This window comes from Entelurus aequoreus, linkage group LG11, assembly GCF_033978785.1.
Source record: "Entelurus aequoreus isolate RoL-2023_Sb linkage group LG11, RoL_Eaeq_v1.1, whole genome shotgun sequence".
Taxonomy (NCBI): domain Eukaryota; kingdom Metazoa; phylum Chordata; class Actinopteri; order Syngnathiformes; family Syngnathidae; genus Entelurus; species Entelurus aequoreus.
Window position 1 is genome coordinate 54,354,126 of NC_084741.1, and position 22,105 is coordinate 54,376,230.

At 38.9% G+C, this 22,105-nt stretch overlaps 1 protein-coding gene across 1 annotated transcript in view; it reads left to right on the forward strand.

The window, feature by feature from the left end:
* The window catches only part of znf407 (zinc finger protein 407), a 273,449-nt gene that overhangs the window by 188,716 nt on the left and 62,628 nt on the right, over positions 1–22,105 (forward strand). The window contains exon 9 of the mRNA XM_062063561.1: positions 7,368–7,546. Within this exon, the coding sequence (XP_061919545.1) occupies positions 7,368–7,546 (179 nt within the window). The remainder of the gene's footprint in view (positions 1–7,367; positions 7,547–22,105) is intronic.

A 22,105-nucleotide genomic window follows, 5' to 3' on the forward strand; every position in this document is an offset into this window, starting at 1 on the left:
ATTGTAAATACAATTCGGTACAATTTAATGAATACATTGAAACACAATTAAGTATATACCGTATTTTCCGGACCGGAGGGCGCACCGGATTATACAGCGCACTGCTGATGAGTGGGTCTATTCAGGTCTATTTTCATACAAAAGGCGCACCAGATTATAAGGCGCATTGAAGGAGTCATATTATGATTTTTTTCAAAATGTAAAACACTTCCATGTGGTCTATATAACATGCACTGTTGGTTCTTTGGTCAAATTGTTGCATAGATTATGTTTTACAAACCATCTTCAAGTCGCTTTCTGACAGTAATTTTAGGATGCGGCGCTTTGTGGGCGGTCTTCTTTACGTGGCTCACCTTCGACATCGTCTCCTCCTCCTTTATCATCTTTGTTGTAGCGGTGTAGCGTGCAAGGACGGGAGTGGAAGAAGAGTCAAAAGATGGAGCTAACTGTTTTAATGACATTCAGACTTTACTTAAATCAACAATGGAGCAGCATCTCCTCATTCGTAGCTCATTAGTGCAACAACAACGTCGGAAATGTGTTCTGTGAAAAAACGTCCGACCGGAACTCTCTAATAACTAAAGTTCTGTGGATGAACTATGTAAACCCGCTACACCGGTAGTTTTTAGCACTTTCATAGCAAGTCTACTGACAGATATAAGTTAGAACTTTACGCTACTTTATATTAGAAATGGCAACAGTGGCTGCGGTAGTTGTGACCCCAAGATGCAGGAGACAGGAGGGTGACGTGCAGGTAAGAAAAGTCTATAATTATACTCAAGCACTTATGCACACAGCATGCAGCTAAAAGTCAATAACATAGATCACAAAGAAACAATCCTCAAGCCCTGACTGGAGGGCGAGGCAGGCATAAATAGCAGCCTGATTGGTGAGGGAACCAGCGCTCAGGAAGACATGCAGGAAGTGGAAATAAAATAAGAGCGCTGACCAAGAAATTAAGACAAAACTAAGGAAACATGACAAACAAGTGATGCGAGATGAGACAGATCGTCACAAACAGCAGAGGGTGAATGCCCCATAAGAAGAAGTTAGCGAAAAAGAAGAAGCTTCTAGACTACGTCGTCGGCACAGACTACAATTGCAGACACGCGTGCACATTTTCAGGACTTAGGCAGATCCCAAATACAGATCTGCAGGTACCAGAAGGTAAGAAAAGTTGGTTTTGCATAATATTGCAAAAGAAAACGCCAGATAATATGTCTGCTAATGGGTGCCATTTTGCAGTCCTTTGACACACACCATAGTAATACTTGTACGTCTGACTACGGTAGCCGTAATGCGCCGACAATCCATCAAAGTCATACTAAAACATTTTGACAAGATTTTTGAGTGCCGGGTGTAATGTTCTATATTCCCATTTAAAGTTGTCGTGTTGTTTACTAGCATCATATTGCAGTCTTCACGTATCTCTTATGTGTGACTACCATCTACTCGTCACACTTATCATTACACCAGGCACCAAATAAAATTGCTTCGAGGTCGGTAAGCACAACCAAAATGATTCCGTACGTTAGGCGCACTGGGTTATAAGGCACACTGTCGATTTTGGAGAAAATGAAAGGATTTTAAATGTGCCTTATAGTCTGAAAAATAAGGTAAAGTCAACCTGTTTTTCCACTCTACTGGTACTTTAAGATGTCAAGGCAAGGATCTGCCAATGTGTTTACAAAGGTCCAAGTCCCTATATTCAACAGGAACACTGGACTGTTTTCAAAGTTTTGAACTTAACTCGATGTCATTCCTGGGCTGGATTTGGCCGCCAAGCTGCCAATTAAATAGCCCTGGTTTAGTGTAATTCCGGCTCGGGCACCCTAAGCAGCTACTAGTGAAATAAATTACAGCAATTGTATGAATCCTACATGAAAGAACACTAACTACACAAAGCACAAAAATGACAGCACAACAAACCCACATTAGGCAACACAAAGAGCAACTTCCGTTAAGCAAGCTTGAAGTGTCTCTATGATTATCTCCTGGGGAACTCATCAGTGTCAAACTATACAATTCTTACATACAAATTTACATTTATAATGACTTATACAAATAGCTACTGGTAAAAGTGATTAACAAATGTAGTTACATGACTAAAATGTGATTCTGAAATGAATACTTTGTGCCCAGACTACCTCCTGCAGCCCCTCTCTAAACTGAGTTTGAGATCCCTTGATAAGAAGTTAAATTAATTTATTTTCAATATCTGGCCTAAATATTTGAACAAAAATATATATTCTCGTCATATTTTCAGAGTCCTTTTTAATAATATTTATAGGTTTGAAACTTTGAACACATCATTATTGTCTTAACATGCATGCTGAGCTGTTTTGATGAACTTCAATTCATTTGATGTGAACAAACATGTTATCCTGCCAGCTTTTCTGGGCACAAAACAGCTATAATGTATAATACCAAGCTAAAAAATCCCAAATAATGTTTGCATGTTGTATTTATGGGATTAATAAAATGAATGGCATTGATAGCTTGCTTTTCATACATTGTCCTCCACCAAGACTGATTCTTAAATATGTGTAACGGTGAAGGTAGAAAATGATACATGACATGTCATTTCCTGCATCACATATTCATGCAAAGATAGATAATAGAGAGCAATAATTATATTATTCAATGTATATAGCACATCATTGCACTTGCAGTCCTCCGCTGTCGATTAATGATAAACCTATCTTAATAATCCCCAGCTTTTTATGCAAATTGCAAAACTCTACTTGGTGTTTTTTATTTTTTATTTACCTTGTTAAAGTAATAGTGGCAAAGTGAATGGTTTAATTGATATGTACTCTCTGACTCCTGCCAACTAATGACTGTTTTATTATGGAATAATGCTATATTCTTATTTACATTTGCTGGTAAATGCTGTCTGTGTTTGAATTATGAGGTAGCTTTGAGGATGACACACCTATTGACAGTGGCAGACATGTTTGCAACTTTGTAAAGTGAAGGTAGGGATGTGGCGGCCGGTAATGATTATTAGTGGGTTTTCTTGGCAGTAAAAGGTCCAACAAAATGCCACTGATCTGAATAAACCCCCTCATCCAACTCTTAACAAACTCAAACACTTTTGACTCTCCTCTACATAAGTGCCTCTCAATTACACCTTCCCAATTACCATACTCTTGCTGTGAGGAGAAATATGAAAATTATGAAAATAAAAGAGGGCAGTAGAGAGGACGAGCCAGAAGGGGTGATATATGCAAGCGGCATCGGTATGGCTGATTCCCATGGTGAGTGCATGCATGGGGGAGGAAGTTGAAACACTGTTGGGCTAATTAATACAGTGTATAGTAGGAGGGCTGGTGTGGGCTTTCACTAACTGTGACACCTGCTGACTCCTAAATGCTCACTGTGTTGTTTTAATATGACAATTACATCATTACCATATCTGAGAGATAGCACTACCCCCTAGGAATCCACCTACGCTCGCTTCAGAAGTTTTTAGCGTTCCCTTAAATTTATATATTTTTACTTCCACTTTTACCAAAAAAGTCAGCTCACTATTTGTAATATATGCACATTTCTACAGAACGATATACCGTATTTTTCGGAGTATAAGTCGAACCGGCCGAAAATGCATAATAAAGAAGGAACAAAACATATAAGTCGCACTGGAGTATAAGTCGCATTTTTTGGGGAAATGTATTTGATAAAACCCAACACCAAGAATAGACATTTGAAAGGCAATTTAAAATCAATAAAGAATAGTGAACAACAGGCTGAATAAGTGTACGTTATATGACGCATAAATAACCAACTGAGAACGTGCCTGGTATGTTAACGTAACATATTATGGTACGAGTCATTCAAATAACTATATAACATATAGAACAGGCTATACGTTTACCAAACAATCTGTCACTCCTAATCGCTAAATCCGATGAAATCTTATACGTCTAGTCTCTTACGTGAATGAGCTAAATAATATTATTTGATATTTTACGGTAATGTGTTAATAATTTCACACATAAGTCGCTCCTGAGTATAAGTCGCACCCCCGGTCAAACTATGAAAAAAACTGTGACTTATAGTCCGAAAAATACGGTATTAATCAATGAATATGACAGTGTTTGGAAAGCTGATTTTCATGATGTGAACAAATATGGCCAACGACTTTATGTGGATGTAATTATGACAGTGGATGCCTGCAAGCAGACAGGTATGATTGTACTGTCCATCCATCCATCCATCTTCTTCCGCTTATCCGAGGTCGGGCCGCGGGGGCAGCAGCCTAAGCAGAGAAGCCCAGACTTCCCTCTCCCCAGCCACTTCGTCTCGCTCCTCCCGGGGGATCCCGAGGCGTTCCCAAGCCAGCCGGGAGACATAGTCTTCCCAACGTGTCCTGGGTCTTCCCCGTGGCCTCGTACCAATCGGACGTGCCCGAAACACTTGTTGGGGTGGCATCTTGACCAGATAACCGAACCACCTCATCTGGCTGCTCTCGATGTGGAGGAGCAGTGACTTTACTTTGAGCTCCTCCCGGATGACAGAGCTTCTCACCCAATCTCTAAGGGGCGGAGAAAACTCATTTTGGCCGCTTGTACCCGTGATCTTGTCCTTTCGGTCATAACCCAAAGCTCATGATCATAGGTGAGGATGAGAAGTGTTCACTTTCCAAAATGATTACTCCTAGCATAACAAAAATGTGATTGGTCATTACACTCCTGCATTTTAAAAAAAAATGTTTTACCTGATCTGAAGGTTAGCATTAATGTATTTCATACAGACTGAACAGAACACAGGTTGTTGTTTTTTCCTGGCCCTACTGTGTAGCCGGCTGGACTGTGGCCCATGATGGAGAGCGGTGTCTCTGCAAAAAAAGTGAAAACAAATTTTCTCTTCAGCTTGTGTGAGCTATGGCACAGTAAGGCTTTATTGTCCCAGCAAAGGTGATAAGAGAGAGTAATTGCGTATTATACTGTCCAGGAATGTCAGGTCCAAACTGAGCATGAGTGTCCCATCGATCAACACATGATGGTGTGTGTTTATGTGTCTGTGGAAAAAAAATGGTTCTTTGCGGTACAATATTGCTTACATGATGAATGAAGTCTTTGTTTGTTTAACTATATGTATAAAACCATGACTGTGTTACAACCGTTGTAGCTCTATCACGGGTGCATTTACAACCGGCCTGAACTATGAACAAATGAATGCACATGATTGTGTTACCCAGCCAGTCCCTCCATAGCAAGTGGGTGTGTGTGTTCATAGTCAGGTTTAGATCAAGCCTTGCAGCAGGTCAGGCAGCATCATTAATCCGAAGAGGATTGTGTGTGACTCTGTGCACTGACATTGTTACATCCAGCAGTTTACAATAGCCCTCTCTGACCACCCTTAGCAGATACACACATATTCTGTCTTTATTAAATATTGTAACATTAAAAACGCTATAGCAATTAGTCAGGCCTTCACTCCATACAATTTAAATAATGCAATAACTATTTGAAAAAGGTATGGTTGTAGTAGCTACAAGAAGAAAAAATGGAAGACAATGACTTGGGTTTGTTTAAAATGATGTCAATGATTTTGGAAAAGGCTGTGTTCTAGTTTATTCCAACTATGTTTGATGGACTTGTGGTAAGGATTCCCTGTGGACCAGTTAAGTTCCTCCACACTAAACTATTCCAGTCATGCCTACAGTATATAAACCTTTTGTTTCACACAAATTAATGATTACGAAGTGTACTGTCTACATACATGTATAGTTTACCAGCTCTAGTACTTCAGTGCTTTCAGTGAGCTTCCAGATATTGTTGTTGTAACGCAGCAGCCAAACAGTTTGCACTCACCACTACTTTACTAGTTAAACTAAACATGATATGTGCAATATAACAACAAAAAGGGAACAATATAATTGCCTCACGCTGTCAGTCATTGTGTCAATTGTTGGAATTGGAAATTAATGTTCTGAGACTCAATCCAAATATGGCTGCTCCTACAGCTCCCCAGTTTGTTTGATAATTACAACAAACAAGGGATGTCAGAAACTCAAGTGATTAATTACAAAAAAGGGTAACACTTTAGTATGGGGAACATATTCACCATTAATTAGTTGGTTATTAAAGTAACAAAGACTTAATTTAGAGTTATTTGGACACTAGGGGAACATACAAGGGTTAGGGTTACTAATAAGCAATCATTATTGAGGGAAGACTCTTAGTTAATGGCTTACTGGTTGTATAATAAGGCCATGCAGAATAAGGCATTAATAAGTACTTAATAATGACTGATTAAGAGCCAATATGTTACTAATTTGCATGTTAATAAGCAACTAATTTATGGTGAATATGTGTTCCCCATATTAAAGTGTTACCCAAAAAAGTATTGCATTAATCATCATTTATAAGTATCAAGTATCAGGAGATTTATTTTGAGTGCACATACTCCATTACCTTACATTAAGACGGTGCAGGTTGGTATACGGCCAATAATCGGGTCAATGCATATTTAAGTGTAAAGATGGGTGAGAAGACTTTGCTCGCTGGCAAATTTCACTTCAAAATAAACCCAAACGGGAATTTAGCTAAAATTGTTACCACATTTTGAGCAAATAAAACATTTGTATTTAATTTTCCTGGATAAACATTCTGAGAATAAGATTACATTTCTGTACAAATTTTGGGGTGTTTTTTTAAGTTTATCTAAATTATGCAAGCACATATCAACCTATGATTAATCATGATTATTCCAAATGCAAAGGTGTGATTAATCTGGCTAAAAATATCATTAGACAGGAATACCACAAACTCTAATGTTGTTATATCAAACCATTGGTGGAGAAACATCAAGAATGTACTGTATCTATCTTGTGATTATATTATGTTTTTATGCAAATATATTTCATTGAATTTCCCAGTTAAAATCACATTTGACAATCATACATTGCTCACTCAGACACTTCATACGTGCACACATCCACTCATCCACACTCACATGCACACTTGAGGAGAGAGGTGCACTTGGGCTTTAACAACTCAAGGTTTACAGTATAGACATTATTAGAAAAATTACCCAGATATTGTATATATCCATCCATCCTGGACTGGCTCAGGATCAGCAAACGATCCAGACCTTAGCAAAATGGATGAATATTCCTCGGCATCAAGGATCCTCAGGAAGTGATCACTAGATTACCTCCCGATTAATCATGATTAATCCAAATGCAAAGGTGTGATTAATCTGACTACAAATAGCATTTGACAGGAATACAACAAACTCTAATGTTGTTATATCAAACCTTTGGTGGAGAAACGTCAAGAATGTATCTATCTCGTGATTATATTATTTTTTTTAAATTAGATAGCACAATGTCCTTCACCTTTGCTTTTGTTTTCCAGATCTAACTGTGCTGAGAACATCCGTAAGCACATCCTCCATACAGGTAAACACGAGGGGGTGAAGATGTACAACTGTCCAAAATGTGACTATGGCACCAACTCTCCCATTGAGTTCCGCAACCACCTGAAGGACAGCCACCCTGATATTGAGAATCCAGACCTTGCTTACCTTCATGCAGGTAATTTTATATTCATACATTTAGGGTATATTGTTGATCTAATCAAAAAATCCCAAATCTCTCCAAAGTGAGCTACAACCTTCATCAAAGTTTAATCGAAGTTTCATGTATTATGACTGCGTGATTAATTAATAGTTGACATTTATAGCTTTTAGCTGACAAAACTGCTGTCGGTTATTTCCCCCCCCCCTTTCAGTTATCTGTATAGTAATACACCAACCCTTTAAAATACACTATTGGTTGTGTAGTTACACGGCAGGCTGCCAGCTGTTGCAAAGAGCGAAGGCTGCCAGAATACCAGCTGAAGAAGTAGACACTGTACCATCCAGTCCGCCACACAGAAGTGTCATGAAGCAAAAGTCTAAAATTAACCAATAGTATAATGGCAGTAGTTTGTACAAAACCCAAAAACCAGTGAAGTTGGCACATTGTGTAATTCGTAAATAAAAACAGAATACAATGATTTGCAAATCCTTTTCAATTTATATTCAATTGAATAGACTGCAAAGACAAGATATTTAATGTTCGAACTGAGAAACTTTTTTTTTTTTTTTTGCAAATAATCATTAACTTAGAATTTAATAGCAGCAACACATTACAAAAAAGTTGGCACAAGGGCATTTTTACCACTGTGTTACATGGCCTTTCCTTTTAACAACACTCGGTAAACGTTTGGGAACTGAGGGGACCAATTTTTGAAGCTTTTCAGGTGGAATTATTTCCCATTCTTGCTTGATGTACAGCTTAAATTGTTCAACAGTCTGGGGTCTCCGTTGTGGTGTTTTAGGATTCATAATGTGCCACACATTTTCAATGGGGGACAGGTCTGGACTACAGGCAGTCTGGTACTCGCACTCTTTTACTATGAAGTCACGCTGTTGTAACACGTGGCTTGGCATTGTCTTGCTGAAATAAGCAGGGGCGTCCATGATAACGTTGCTTGGATGGCATCATATGTTGTTCCAAAACTTGTATTTACCTTTCAGCATTAATGGTGCCTTCACAGATGTGTAAGTTGCCCATGCCTTGGGCACTAATACACCCCCATACCATCACAGATGCTGGCTTTTGAACTGTACGGCCATAACAATCTGGATGGTTCTTTTCCTCTTTGGTCCAGAGGACACGACGTCCACAGTTTCCAAAAACAATTTGAAATGTGGACTCGTCAGACCAGAGAACAGTTTTCCACTTTGTATCAGTCCATCTTAGATGAGCTCGGGCCCAGCGAAGCCAGCAGCGTTTCTGGGTGTTGTTGATAAATGGCTTTTGATTTGCATAGTAGAGGTTTAACTTGCACTTACAGATGTAGCGACAAACTGTAGTTACTGACAGTGTTCCTGAGCCCATATGCGGATATAATGCTGCCTGATGTCGCTTTTTGATGCAGTACCGAGGGATCAAAGGTCCGTAATATCATCGCTTACGTGCAGTGATTTCTCCAGATTCTCTGAACCTTTTGATGATGTTACAGACCGTAGATCGTGAAATCCCTAAATTCCTTGCAATAGCTCATTAAGAAATGTTCTTAAACTGTTTGACAATTTGCTCACACATTTGTTCACAAAGTGGGGACCCTCGCCCCATCCTTGTTTGTGAATTCCATGGAAGCAGCTTTTATACCGAATCATTGCACCCACCTGTTCCCAATTAGCCTGTTCACCTTTGGTTTGTTCCAAATAAGTGTTTGATGAGCATTCCTCAACTCTGTCTTTTTAGCCACTTGTGCCAGCTTTTTTGAAACATGTTGCAGGCATCAAATTCCAAATGAGCTAATATTTGCAAAAAATAACAACATTTTCCAGTTTGAATGTTAAAGGCCTACTGAAAGCCACTACTACCAACCACGCAGTCTGATAGTTTATATATCAATGATGAAATCTTAACATTGCAACACATGCCAATACGGCCGGGTTAACTTATAAAATGCTTTTTTAAAATTCCCGCCACACTTCCGGTTGAAAATCTCTTTTGGATATGATTTATGCGCGTGACGTCATAAAATGCACGGGAGTGTTTGGGCCCTATTGGACACAATACACAAAGCTCTGTTTTCTTCGACAAAATTCCACAGTATTCTGGACATCTGTGTTGGTGAATCTTTTGCAATTTGTTTAATGAACAATGGAGGCTGCAAAGAAGAACGTTGTAGGTGGGATCGATCGGTGTCTTAGCGGCTAAGTACAATACTTACAGCAACACAACAAGGACTACTTACCCTGATAGAAGACGCCTAGCTGATGCTTGCCGCCAAACCCACGGATGAAGTCCTTCGTTGCGCCGTTGATCGCTGGAACGCAGGTGAGCACGGCTGTTGATGGGAAGATGAGGGCTGGCTGGCGTAGGTGGAGCGCTAATGTTTTATCATAGTTCTGTGAGTTCCGGCTGCTAAGTTGCTAAATTAGCCTTAGCGTCGTTAGCAACAGCATTGTTAAGCCTTACCAGGCTGAGAATTTTTAACCGTGTAGTTACATGTACATGGTTTAATAGTATTTTTGCTCTTCTGTCTATCCTTCCAGTCAGGGGTTTATTTATTTTGTTTCTATCTTCATTTGAGAACGATGCTAGCACGTTAGCTCAGTAGCTAAGTGTGTCACCGATGTATTGTCTTGGAGATAAACGTCACTTTAAATGTCCATTTCGCGTGCTCGACTCATTTTCAAGAGGATATAGTATCCGAGGTGGTTTAAAATACAAATCCGTGATACACAATAGAAAAAGGAGAGAGTACATAGTTCTGTGAGTTCCGGTTGCTAAGTTGCTAAATTAGCCTTAGTGTCGTTAGCAACAGCATTGTTAAGCCTTACCAGGCTGAGAATTTTTAACCGTGTAGTTACATGTACATGATTTAATAGTATTTTTGGTCTTCTGTCTATCCTTCCAGTCAGTGGTTTATTTATTTTGTTTCTATCTTCATTTGAGAACGATGCTAGCACGTTAGCTCAGTAGCTAAGTGTGTCACCGATGTATTGTCTTGGAGATAAAAGTCACTTTAAATGTCCATTTCGCGTGCTCGACTCTCATTTTCAAGAGGATATAGTATCCGAGGTGGTTTAAAATACAAATCTGTGATCTACAATAGAAAAAGGAGAGAGTGTGGAATCCAATGAGCCAGCGTGTACCTAAGTTACGGTCAGAGCGAAAAAAGATACGTCCATCACTGCCTCTCAAGTCCTTCACTGTAACGTTCCTCATCTACGAATCGTTCATCCTCGCTCAAATTAATGGGGTAATCGTCACTTTCTCGGTCCGAATCTCTCTCGCTCCATTGTAAACAATGGGGAATTGTGAGGAATACTAGCTCCTGTGACGTCACGCTACTTCCGGTACAGGCAAGGCTTTTTTTTGTCAGCGAGCAAAAGTTGCGAACTTTATCGTCGATTTTCTCTACTAAATCCTTTCAGCAAAAATATGGCAATATCGCGAAATGATCAAGTATGACACATAGAATGGATCTGCTATTCCCGTTTAAATAAAAAAAAATCATTTCAGTAGGCCTTTTTAAGTATCTGGTCTTTTCAGTCTATTCAATTGAATATAGGTTGAAAAGGATTTGCAAATAATTGTATTCTGTTTTTATTTACGATTACACAACGTGCCAATTTCACTGGTTTTGGGTTTTGTACTTAAAAGGAATTCTAGTGTCAGTTTTTTGGACATACTTTGGCTACTTAGGTGTTGTTTTGACGTCAACCAAAAAGTAGAGTTGTAGTTAACAGTGGGATTATTGTGCATTATGCAGAACCCTGTTTGAAGTTTAAATTAAATGTGATTTAGATTATGCCCGATTATAAACACAGTTCATGCCTGGAGGTACTTTAGAACTGTAGCTTTTTTATTGCTGCATTTCTTGATAAATTATTTTTTAGGTTTATTTTCTCTCTGCAATATATTCCAAACCTTAAAGGAATATGCACCGTTTGTCAAAGTAAAAACCTAGGGCTTGATCCTCTAAGATCCAAATACGACATACTGAACAGTGTGTACGAACTTTAAAATTACATGTACTATTAGCGGACTTGATCAGTGCGTTTGTAATTGATAACAAGTGCAAATGTGGAGCAGACCGTCATACTTAAATGAGGATGTTTTTGTGTATTTCCACCTGTGCCGAAGGAGACACTTGTTCCTCTCCACATTGATGACATCATTTGCTCCAACAGTCTAACTTGAGTTGTTTCATTATTTTGTCGGCTATGCAGCACACACCACCTTTTCTGGGCGAACATAACCTATTTTGAGCATGTGCTCTGGGAGGTGCCGGTGTTGTGTTGGTGTGTCTGGAATAGTCCAGAAATGCTGCAAGAGTGCATGAAAATGAAAGTTTCAAAAATATTTTTTCCTGTATGAAAAAAAAAAACTTAAAGCCAAAAAAAATGAGTCAGTTGAATTAATTGTATGTAGTGCTTTAAGTCATCCAGAAATTATAAAATGATATTGCTAAACAGAAAATATGTCTATTAATTATTATTTCTGACAGTCCAAATATGTTGACGCACGTCGAACTAAGGATTCTCTGTCCATCATCTTGCAGCACGATTGCACCCTTTCTCACAGCCATTTGTGCATAACTGTGCCTGTTTGCACAGAAATTTCAAACGTGCTAAATATAGATGCAAACCACTTGCCTCAGACCAGTTTTAGCCTTCATAAATCACATTGCAAGCTCTAAATTACTATATTTGCATCTTCTCTTCCCAGTGTTCTGGGCGGTGGATTGCAACTCCTATTTTGCGCAATCCTCTGTATTAGCACAAGCTTGTAGATCAGCTTTGCGTGTGCAAGTGTACGCGTGTGTGTGCATGTTCAAGTTTGCAGGTGGTTTTATACACAAAAACCTTTCGTAGATCAGGCTCTATGTGTGTTTTTAGTAACATTCAGGTGAAGGTCATCTAACCCAAGCTCGATAATGTCCCCAGAGGTCGGCGCTTTTTGTGTCTTTGCATGTTTTTTTTGTCTGTAACTCATGTCTTGCTATTCACAGCCACAATGAAGTATCTCTCAAAAATTGCTGGTTGGGTCTTCCTGTCAGTCACTCAGGCCATAGAGACAGATGAAATCATATTCTTTCGCTATTGGTTTCTTTGTATCCCAGTGGTCTCCCTTTGTCCTTGGAAGGCCACCAAATCTAATTGACGGAGTGCTTGTCCTTCAGAGGAACAGAGAGGACAGCTTTTATCCTGTTATCCTTCTGACCTCCTATGTAAACTGTAGAGTTAGAGTATAGTGCCATGCATTCATGGTGCACTCTGGTTCATTTCTTATTGAAACCAAATACATATTTGTGTTGTTTGGGCAACTTTTCCCCTTGAATCTCTGACACAGATTGGTCATTGTATTATTATTCTTCAGACACAAGGACAGTCCCTTATCTTATAGTTTCAAATAAACAATAGCCTTTCACCTCAAACCCAATGTTTCCTCAAAACCTTTCACCCCAAAATTTCCCTTACCTCTGTTTTTGTCCCTGCATGCATGGATGACCTTTACTGGCAAAAAGTATTTGTTTTATTCTATTATTAATCATCAGCTGTAAAAAATACAACTGTTGTCTGTATTGCAAAATCATGTAAAGGAAAGTTCACTGTACATCTTTCAAAATCACATCTATCCATCCATCCATCCATCCATCCAGCCTTTTGACGAATATGTATTTTAGTCTAATTTTAGCCATCTTAAGTGATTTAGTTTTAGTCTAGTGTTAGTCAACAAAATTACACAACATTTTAGTCAGCTAAAATTGCAGGAAATATATTTGACCAAAATATAAAGTATGAAAGATAAGGACTCTTTAAAGTTAATTTGAAAACACCTTTATTTAGACTACCTGCAAAGCATTTGTTTAAGCATGATCCTATGGTCAGGAATGATGTATGATGCATGCAATGCCAATAAATATCTTTCAGGCCCTTTTTTTATTTTGTATGCTACATCTTTGGCAAAGCAGGAATGTATGTGTGTTGTGAAACGGAGTTACGATGCATGTCGTCATTTGTTTATGAAAGCAGCAGATACATATAGCTTTAACACACAGTTGTGCAGATGTCACGATAACCCGCCTTCTGATGATCATATAGTGTCAAAAATAAAATGTGTCCTCATCACTTTCTCCCAGGTGTTAAAGTTAAAGTTCCAACGATTGTCACACACACACTAGGTGTGGTGAAATTTGTCCTCTGCATTTGACCATCCCCATGTTCACCCCCTGGGAGGTGAGGCGAGCAGTGAGCAGCAGCATGCGCCGCGCTCGGGAATCATTTGGTGATTTAACCCCAAATTCCAACCCTTGATGCTGAGTGCCAAGGAGGGAGGCAATGGGTCCCATTTTTTGTAGTCTTTGGTATGACTCGGCTGGGGTTTGAACTCACAACCTCCCAGTCTCAGGGCGGACACTCTAACCACAAGGCCACTGAGCTGGTATATGTGTGCACATATTATGATGTGGGACATGTTAAATCCATACATTATTATTTTTGCGGTGAGAAATTCAATTTCCTCATCTCACAAGGAAAATCATCTCATTGTCTCTCCTTCTTAACTAACGGCCGGTCCCTCTTACATACAGTATGTACACTGTTAAAGAGCTGTGATTGGATATAATCCGAACTTGTCCCCACCCATCCACCAAAATAAATTGAATGCGATTGGATTTTGTGTCTGTCAACATTTTTGTCTCGTTTTTATTAGTCGACGAAAATGTCAGTTAATTTTGTTATCGTCCTATTTTTACATCTCTCAGGCAAAAAATGACACCCCTGTCTTGCATTCTTGGGTTCAAGATAATATATTGAGGAAAGAGAAATATGCATGATTAGATAAGCTAAACCTTGTCCTTTGGACATATTTTTCTGGAGAATAATAACATGTGTGACAACAATAATGGATTTTGTTATCACCTATAACATTGGCATCATCATTTCTAATGCTAATGCAGTGATATTCTGAGTTGTAAAAAAAAAAAAAAGTATTACACTCGAATCTTTTCCTTAAAAAAAAAAAAAAAGGAAAGATGGGGTGGTAACCGATATGCTAGAAAGAACCAAAAGAAGGAGACAGGGGAAAAAAATTAATAAGGTGGATGTTGAATTAACCTGCTTATGATTGCTCCTTGTCAGAATGGCAGCAGGGCCATCAGCAAGAGGCAAATCAAGTGTGATGGCCCTTCCTGCTGTTTCCCCTTTGAAAGACACAGATCAAACGCACCCTACTCACAGACCCTTGCTGCTCCTAGCGTCGGATTGATTGACACCCAAATGTCTCGACTGCAACTCTGTCTTCCCATATAACTCTCTCTTCCCCCACGTCTTTCACCATCTTCCCTTCTTTATACAGTGTTGCAGCTCAAATTGAAGCCCTTCTCAAGGATGAAAGCAGAGGTCTTTTACAAAGAAAGAAAAGGGGGAATTAGACCCAGCAAGCAATGGTGGAGAATGATGATTAGAATTTGAGAAGAAAAAGGAAAAGGGGTAAAGTTTAATATAATGGTGATGACAATTGTCTTTCTTGTGGGATCAGAAGTGAGATGCACTAGATGGAGCTGGTAGGGCCTTTTGTGAGCACACCATAGCACTGCAGCGCAACTCAAACACATACCTCAGAATGCAGCACTGCAGGTACACAGCAAATAAGTCAGCAATGTTAAGTTCACAACAAAACATTTTTTTTCGGAAATATAGCTAATGTGATTATTTTTCAACCTATAAGTCACAGTGTTGAATTGGTTATACTGTGCCTAAAAAGCTCAATCAAATAAACAGTGTGTAATTACGATTTCCTTAACACACTGTGTATGGTTACTGTAGATAGTTAGAGCAGACATATCACAGCCGATTATATTCTTAGTATATACCCTGTACCACAGATAATCCCAATGTATTGCATGCAGATTACTCATTAGATGACTTTGTAAAATAATGAGAGTTTTGATAGCATTTTTTACCCTAGTTCTGCATTTGTGCATACCAGACTTTCCTCTCCTGAGATTTCACGCTCCGTTCCCTATAAAATGACACTGTTCTCTGGTGGGTTTTACTTGTGCATTGTGTTGAAGCATCGTGAAGGACATGTTTGTATGTCAAGCAAATGTGCTTTAGTATTACATTACATACAGTTTGACACTGTGTTGACATTGTGGAAAAAGGCACACGCACTGCTGATAAAATCAGCTTTTTTCGATAACAATGTGTTACATGTGACATGTTTCGGTGGGAAAATATGTGATAAAACCAAGGATCACATTTTGTTGAAAAACACCTATAGGACATGAATTCAGCAGTGCTTCTAATGAACATACAAAGAGTTTACATGGTAGTTAATGGAACACATTATTTTTGAATAGCAAATAACCTTAGGAACAGTATGCTTGATGCACTGGTTGGTATTTTAATTGTCTCTTTAACTGTTTTCTCCTATAACCTCACCACATTATGCTCACCCTGAGGTCTGTCGACCAGTCAGTATTCAAGTCTCTTAACCAAACGTCAACATTCAATTCTGTCAAGTTTCGTTTTATTCACTTAATCAAAGTTCTTCTCTTCTCTTTGGGTTGTTTCTTCGATTTGGTTCTCCCAACGTTGTATTTGTTTGCTTATTTTAGGAGTTGAAGTCATATATTCTCATAATGTATTATGTGTATGGCATGGTCATTACACGTTCATACCATGGTAGTTGGTTTCTTTCGATGATGAATGTAATGTTCCAAATTCATTGCTGTGGCTGGAAGTTTGCTTTTTAATTTCTGTGTGAGCATCCATGTCTCCCTCATGTACAGTCGTACTGTCCTTAGAATGATGGTGTGTTTACACACGCTGATATATTTGGGAATTTTATTTTTCTTCCAGGAGTGCATATACTGTAAGGCATTCAAGTTCTCTGAACATTTGGTGATTCTACATAAACCTGGGCCAAGAACACATCTTTGTCCCACAAATTATTTCAGATAAACAATGGCATTGTTTAAAATATTTTTCAGACCGAATTAGGCACTTATATAATGATAGTTCATAATAATAATAATGCATGTACACCCTTTCAAATGTCATAAACTTGTATTTCCCATTAGTATTTTTGTAATTGGAATGTCAAGAACTTTTAGCTATCATAAATAAATGCAATAGGACTTTCTGAATCTCTGTTTGTGTAAAAACGGAAAACAATGAAATAGACCCTGTCTCTGGGGAAAAATAGTATAGTATATGAGTATTTATGAATAAGTAAAAAAAAGTTATTTATGACTAAAACAGTGGTCACACTTCACTCACTTTTCCAACTTCGTTCATTACACCGTTTTTAACTTTCCAACTCAGTCACTTAATCCGTCACCGAAACCTGTCCACTGTCACTTACAATGCGCCTTTGTTGTTGTGTTTTGGCTTATAGTTGTTGTGTTTGGGCTTTTAGTTGTTGTGTTGTGGCTTTATGTTGTTGTGTTTTAGCATTTGTGTTTGTTGCAGCTTTTTGCAATCGTGCTACAGCTGAGAGTTGTTGTGTTGCGGCGTTTGCATTTGTTGTGGCTTTTGCAATTGTGTTCAAACTGAAAGTTGTGGTGACTTTTCTCGGCCACCCCAGCTGTTTATTAAAATGAGAGTAGTAGCAGGTCAAACCACTGCTCATTTAACTTAAAGATTTGGTTGCACTTAATTTTTCAGGGAAATCTCCTGTTAATTCAACCTGAACAGATGTTGGTTGCCCTATAATTTTAATATGTTGAATAATATTTCTATGTTTAGAAACAACAGCATAAGTAGCGGATAAATCTACTGTTAAAATGTTGATTACCATACTTTTATTGAAAATGTCTTAAATGTTGAAAATCAGAGCAGAAAAGGTTTACTCTTGTTAAATTAACCTAAAGTGTTGGTTGCACTTTATTCAAATAAAATGTGAATGCATTGGCCGTTAATTGTTGTTTACTTGATTGCTTATATCCATAATTAATGTAAACCTAATTCCCTTGCAAGAAATAACAGTAATATAGGAAACTTCACCTGCAGTGTCCAGTGTCCAGTATTTATTTCACAGTCACACTGCTTACATTTTTGGCTAAATAATTACTGAATTGATTTAAACTCACTGAATCGTTTCAAATCATATCATCTTTTAAAAAAAAATTAATATTGTCCCTAAATCGTATCGGCAACCTCAAATTATGATTCCAATCAATCATTGTTAAAACAAATCGTTACACCCCTCGTATCAAAACTGAAACCTCGTCATTTGTGCCTTTCCCTGGTCTGAAGCCACACTCCCTATCTGGACTCTTAGTCTTCTTTGTTGTATTTGTTTAAAAAAACGTTCCATCATGGCTTAAGAGAGAAATTCCCCTGTAATTCTTGCTCTCCAGTCAATCTCCCTTGGTTTTGAAGATGGGGCAGAATTTGGACACGTTCCACTCTTCCATTATTGTTCCTGCTTTCAATTCACCTGTACCGGGGGTCAGCAGCCCGCGGCTCTTGAGCCACATGCGGCTCTTGAGCGGTGCCCTGGTGACTCCATTGAGCTTTTTCAAAAATGTATGGAAATGGAAAAAAAATGGGGTGAAAAATATATTTTTTGACTTGGACACACACATCTATAGAATAGAATAGAATATAAAGTACTTTATTGATCCCTGGGGGAAATTCAGCACCACAGTTCGCTCACAATAAACAATAAAAACGTAGGTATTTTTTACATGTGAATAATATAAGAACAGTCTATTATACAGCATTATTCACGTGTGAATGATATAAATACCTTTGGCCATTCTAAGACAGTAATTTCCAGGAGTTATTTTACCCTCTGAGAAGTTTTACTTATGTTTTCCAATGTTGTAAAAATGTGTAGAATAAATATAACATTTCAACACTTCTGTCAACGAAGATATGCGTCAGCCTGCGACATAGTCATTTTAAAAGACGGTGTGGCGAAGTTGGTAGAGTGGCTGTGCCAGCAATCGGAGTGTTGCTGGTTACTGGGGTTCAATTCCCACCTTCTACCTTCCTAGTCACGTCCGTTGTGTCCTTGGGCAAGACACTTCACCCTTTGCCTCTGATGGCTGCTGGTTAGCGCCTTGCATGGCAGCTCCCGCCATCAGTGTGTGAATGTGTGTGTGAATGGGTGAATGTGGAAATACTGTCAAAGCGCTTTGAGTACCTTGAAGGTAGAAAAGCGCTATACAAGTATAACCCATTTATCATTTATCATTTAAAAGTAGGCTAATTAGCCACTTACATCATGTGTTGCCATCATTATAACACTTATATAAGTATTTTAATTTTTTGCGGCTCCATACAGATAACCTTTTTGTATTTTTGGTCCAACATGGCACTTTCAACATTTTGGGTTGCCGACCCCTGACCTATACCATCATTTTTATATACATTATAAAATGTCAATTGCCCTATATTAGGTCATCTAAATGTGTTAATACCTACATAATGTACATCATATAATAGATTTCGACATTATTTAAATGAAATCAATACCTGTGTTTAGCAACATACCCTAGGAGTTGTGTGACTGTTGGTGTAGTCACCGTAAATCCATTAGGTGTGTATGGGTATGGCCTGTGCCATTTTTGTGTCACTTTTATGTAGGTTGTTTAGTACTTTTTCTACAAACTTCACACTGACTGCATCACCTGTATGTTTGCATAAATAATTTAAGAGGTAAAATGTGCTTTAATGCTTGAAGAAACCCAAACACAAAATGCCCTCATCTGTGAGTGACGTGTGGAAGGAATACTTGACGGCAGCACTCTTTTTCCACTATGGGACCTCGAAAATGAGACCAGACAGGCCGCCTTCTCCTATAAAAGCTAATCCATTATTCAATCTACCTTCCCTTTCAATTTAAACACACACTACTTACCCAGACACAGTGAATAGCTAAGCTGTCGAAAACAAGAAGGATAGATAGTCAGAAAGGAAAAATAGTGAACAGATATAAAAAAAATAAAAAGGTCAAGACAGTTGATATTCAGTTTCATTCCTCTTTGCCCTCTACTGAATCAACACTTCCTCTTGTAACAATAATTTCAATGATGGACACATTATTTGCCTCAGGTGCTCTTTACGTGACCGCTACAGTGACCTATGCCCCCTTTTACTGCAACAAGCACCCTTATCTTCTGCATTTGCCTATCTTGTGTCGTCTGTTTGGTGACTCTCCAGATGCACCAGCAGCATCACTAATTACCAACAGGCTCAACTTTCCCAACTAAACAACCAATTATCAGCACTTTAGCTAAAGCCGAGTCCCATGTTTTCTGATACAGTGGCCTATTAGGGCCCCTTATTTCTCCCCCAGCATAATTGAATCCCCTGGCTGCTAATCAGTGGGCTATTTTAAGACAATGTGCAGTTGGTAATCAGAGGTCCTGCCTATTAGACTTTCAGATCCCAATTAAGTGCCCTCTTATTTCTAACATAACAAGTCGCTACTGCCACTGCTGTTTTTTAGTTCCCTTTTTAGTGGCCAGCTTGTTAATGTACAGTACATCTGTGTGGTCTGTTTGAAGTGCAAAATAAAAGGTCAGAGGTTAATTTCAGGGTTGAAAGCGGTGCAGATGTCTACATATATATATATATATATATATATATATATATATATATATATATATATATATATATATATATATATATATATATCTATATATATATACCTAAAAAAAATTGTTGCACAGCAGCTGAATGAACACTAACAATCTCTGTGAACTCTTTCAGTCCGGTTTCTGGGCACATCACTCTACTGAGACAGCCCTCGCAAAAGTGACTAATGATCTATTGCTAACTATGGATGCTTACGCGTCATCCATGTCGCTGCTACTTGATCTTAGTGCTGCTTGCGATACCATCGATCATATCATTCTATTAGATTGTATCAAAACACGTATTGGCGTGTCAGACTTAGCCTTTTCTTGGTTTAACTCCTATTTTACTGAAAGGATGCAGTGCGTCTCTCATAACAATGTGACCTCAGAGTATGTTATGGTAAGGTGCGAAATTCCACAGGGTTCGGTTCTTGGCCCTGCACTCTTCAGCATCTACATGCTGCCGCTAGGTGACATCATATGCAAATACGGTATAAGCTTTCACTGTTATGCTGATCACACCCAACTCTACATGACCCTAAAGCCGACCAACACGCCAGATTGTAGTCACCTGGAGGCGTGTCTAAATGAAATTAAACAATGGATGTCTAACAACTATTTGCATCTTAAAGCTAAGAAAACGGAAATGCTGATTATCGGTCCTGCTAGACACTGGCACGTATTTAATGCTACCATCTTAACATTCGACAAAAAAAAAACTATTACACAAAGTGACATGGTAAAGAATCTCTGTATCATATTAGACCCAACTCTCATTTGAGTCACATATTAAGAGTGTTACTAAAACAGCCTTCTTTCATCTCCGTAATATCTCTAAAATGTGTCCCATTTTGTCCACCACCGACACTGAGATCATTATTCATGCATCCGTTACGTCTTGCTTCGATTACTGCAACGTATTATTTCCGGGTCTTCCTATGTCTAGCATTAAAAGATTACAGTTGGTACAAAATACGGCTGCTATACTTTTGACAAGAACAAGAAAGTTTGATCATATTGCGCCCATACAGGCTCACCTGCACTGACTTCCTTTGCACTTAAGATGAGACTTTAAGGTTTAACCTCTTATGTATAACATACTAAACGGTCTAGCTCCATCCTATCTTGCTGATTGTATTGTACCATATGTCCCGGACAGAAATCTGCGTTCAAAGAACTCCGGCTTGTTAGTGATTCCCAAAGCCAAAAAAAAGTCTGCGGGCTTTAGAGCGTTTTCTATTCGGGCTCCAGTACCCTGGAATGCCCTACCGGAAACAGTTAGAGATGCTACCTCAGTAGAAGCATTTAAGTCCCACCTTAAAACTAATTTATATTCTCTTGCCTTTAAATAGACCCCTTTTTAGACCAGTTGATCTGATGTCTCTCTTCTCTGCTCTGCCCCACTCTCCTGCGTGGAGAGGTTATCAGGTGACCACAGGTAAACCTCCACGGAGAAGGCGCTAGCTGTTCAAAGTCGGGACCCAGAGTGGACCACTCTTCTTTGCATCCGTTAGTTACGTCTCTGCGCTGCTGACTTGTCTCCATTCAAGATGAACCCCTGCTGGCCTCCCTATGTACTGGACTTTAACATGAAGAAGGGACCACTCCTTATGCATCAGTCTCGGCGCCCTGGCGTGTCTCCATGCGGGCGGGGAGGAGGTGGGCCGGGAGACATCAGTCATTTGTGATTGATTGACTGATGCATACATATTAATATATATAATAAACTCAACCCAATGGGACAACGAGAAACCTTGGAAGGGACCGCAGATGTGTGCCGAGTGGATACGGTTAATAATGTTAGAATCCAGTCCACAAGGAGGCCAAGAGGGGATTCTCTTGTATGCATTACCATTTGATGCACAGAGGAGTGGTCCAGCCCGGGTCCCAACTTGGAACAACTAGCCCCTTCTCCGTGGAAACTGATCTGTGGCCACCTGATAACCTCTCCATGCAGGAGATGGGGGCAGAGCAGAAAAGAGAGACAG